Here is a 2,382-nt window from a genome sequence, read left to right as displayed (position 1 = left end):
ATGATATATATATATATATATATACAAGTGCAAATATAAAGCTTGGACAATGGCACTTTACATAAAACGAGTATCATCGCGTTTAAAAACGCAATTATATTTTAAATTCTCGAATTACATTGATTCGTGGGAAAGAGGATCGTTAACTTCCGCCGAAAGTGGTGATATCATCGCTTTCACGGTCACAAAGCGTGAACATGGCGCTTGGACGCGACACTTTGCGCAAAATGGATGTTCATCGCGTATTGTAATTGGACGGAAGTAGTATTTTACTGATGCGTTTGCTGAAGGCGAATGAGATGTAAAAACGGGGTCGGTGCACTGCAACTTGACTCAATAGCAAATGTCCCACGTAACTATTGTGTTGATTACAAGTTTACAGGCGAAATAAAAAGAGATCGTTATATTGCGTGTTACGATTTGTACAGGTAAATTGGATATCTGGAAAATAAACTGCGTCCAATGCGAGATTATCTGTCCATGGATGGACGCGTTTATCGAATCCCTTTCCGTGGAAAATTGTATACTGATAATAGAACTTTATCCTTCAAATCCTTTTGCGTTTGATTTCCATTCGAATTGAAATGTAATCTACAGCTTGATTACTAGTTAGATACTTATCAATAGGTTCAAAGCAAATGAATTCTAGTGTAAATCCATGGTTCTGTTAATTTTTTATAATAAATGTGCGATTTTAATGAGTGAAGATATGTCTTTTTTTTTATCGAAACAAAATGGAATAAAACAGCAATTTTAGATTGTAATATGTGCTGTTAAAATTTCATTATATTCTCCAAAATTATACATACATTTTGCAAAGCAAATATTTTTCTGAAGTTAGACTTCACTGATTTGTATTTTTAAATGATTTTAGATGTTTCTTTTGATTTAATTTTTCTTTATTCAATTATTTCAATTATTGATTCCATTTATTTTCAACGATTTTCCTTCGCTTCAAATCAAGAATTGTTTTTATCGAAATGTCATAAAGAGTAGAATAAATTAACACTGTAAATTTAAATCGTAATATGCTGTTAAAATTTCTTTCATTATATTTTTTAAAATTGTAGATTTTGCAGCGCAAATATGTATTTTTCTGAAATTAGACTCTACTGATTTGTATTCTTGAATAACTATCTGATTTTAGATATTTTTTATTAAATGATCTCGTTTATTTTCCATCTCAAGTAGCACAGCAGCGCTTTTGTTGGAAAGCACTAAAAAAGTGACTATATGCACTTTTTTAGCGCTTTGTTAACGCTTTGTTAGCGCTGTGTGCTACTTGGGATCATTTCCTTTTGCTTCAACGTGAAAAAACGAAAAGACAAAATTTACCTTGAACAGGCGCGTAAATGTTGAGGTATAGGCAATCCTCGCTTTGATTCTTGAGGTAGGGCAGCAGCCGTTTGAGGTATTCTAGTCTGCCCTTGGGCATCTTGTCACTGAGCTCCGGTAGCTTTTGAGGACAAACGGGTCCGAATTTATCGGCGATCTTAACGCCCTGCCAAAGGGCACCGGTGACGGGCGGCATGAAACGTAATGAGCCAATCGGTGGCGAGGCATAAGGTACACCGCGAAATACCTCGACACCTTCGAGATATCGATCAAGGGTAACGATCACGCCCGATAGCTCGCCGTACTTAGTTCTGACGATCCTCGAACTTAGCTCGGCACCGGCGGTCGCCAGGATCAAGCCGAGCAGCGCCAGGATCGACAACGTCATTTTGACGCGATCACCGACGTCTTCGGCGTCACCTCCTGCTTCGGCGTCACCTCCGCCGATCACTTTCTCGCCGTTCCGACGCCTCTCATATCGCCTTCCTTGTCTTACACTGCGACAATTTCCTCTTTAACCGTCGCCAGAGATGAGGATGTACGCGAACTGATCCATTTTGCGATTCTCAGAAACTTGTTCACCTCCTGGATGCATCAGTCTTCTTCGAAATGAAGGACAGTTCGATGACTGTTAGACTTTATTTTGCTCAATCAATATACTTAAGACGTGCTCAACCAATAATACAAGTTAGTAAAGTTTGTTGCTATCTTACAATTGCTCTTTAATTCAGCCTACGAAGAGCATGATCTTGATTTTTTTTAGTACTCAAAAAAGAAAAAAACTATTGTCTTTGAATAAATATTCCTGAGCTTAAACGCTGCATATAGAAAACTCTGATGGGAATGGATTTTCCATAATTTCTTCCAATTTGATGATCTTGAAAGATTGCGATATTTTGGACTACATTGTTTAATTTAAATAAATCAAAAAAAGAAATGATTGCGAGTCGTCTTTGACTGTCTACTTTGGCGCAATTGATCTAGGGAAGACTGCAGATTTAAGATTGAGAAACATCCTGAGTTAAATCTTCCTAGGAGAGTCGCAGA

At 37.3% G+C, this 2,382-nt stretch overlaps 1 protein-coding gene across 1 annotated transcript; it reads right to left on the bottom strand.

Annotated features, from left to right (window-relative positions):
* Positions 1–1,303: 1,303 nt before the first annotated feature.
* LOC108691742 (neuroligin-4, Y-linked-like) lies at positions 1,304–1,723 on the bottom strand. The gene has a single exon (XM_018199619.1). The coding sequence runs from the start codon at positions 1,721–1,723 to the stop codon at positions 1,304–1,306; it is 420 nt and encodes a 139-aa protein (XP_018055108.1).
* Between the last annotated feature and the right edge of the window lie 659 nt (positions 1,724–2,382).

Source organism: Atta colombica, unplaced genomic scaffold (genome assembly GCF_001594045.1).
Source record: "Atta colombica isolate Treedump-2 unplaced genomic scaffold, Acol1.0 scaffold51, whole genome shotgun sequence".
In the NCBI taxonomy this organism is placed as follows: Eukaryota; Metazoa; Arthropoda; class Insecta; order Hymenoptera; family Formicidae; genus Atta; species Atta colombica.
Note: the sequence above shows the minus strand (reverse complement) of the source record. Positions and strands in the feature narration are given on the sequence as shown.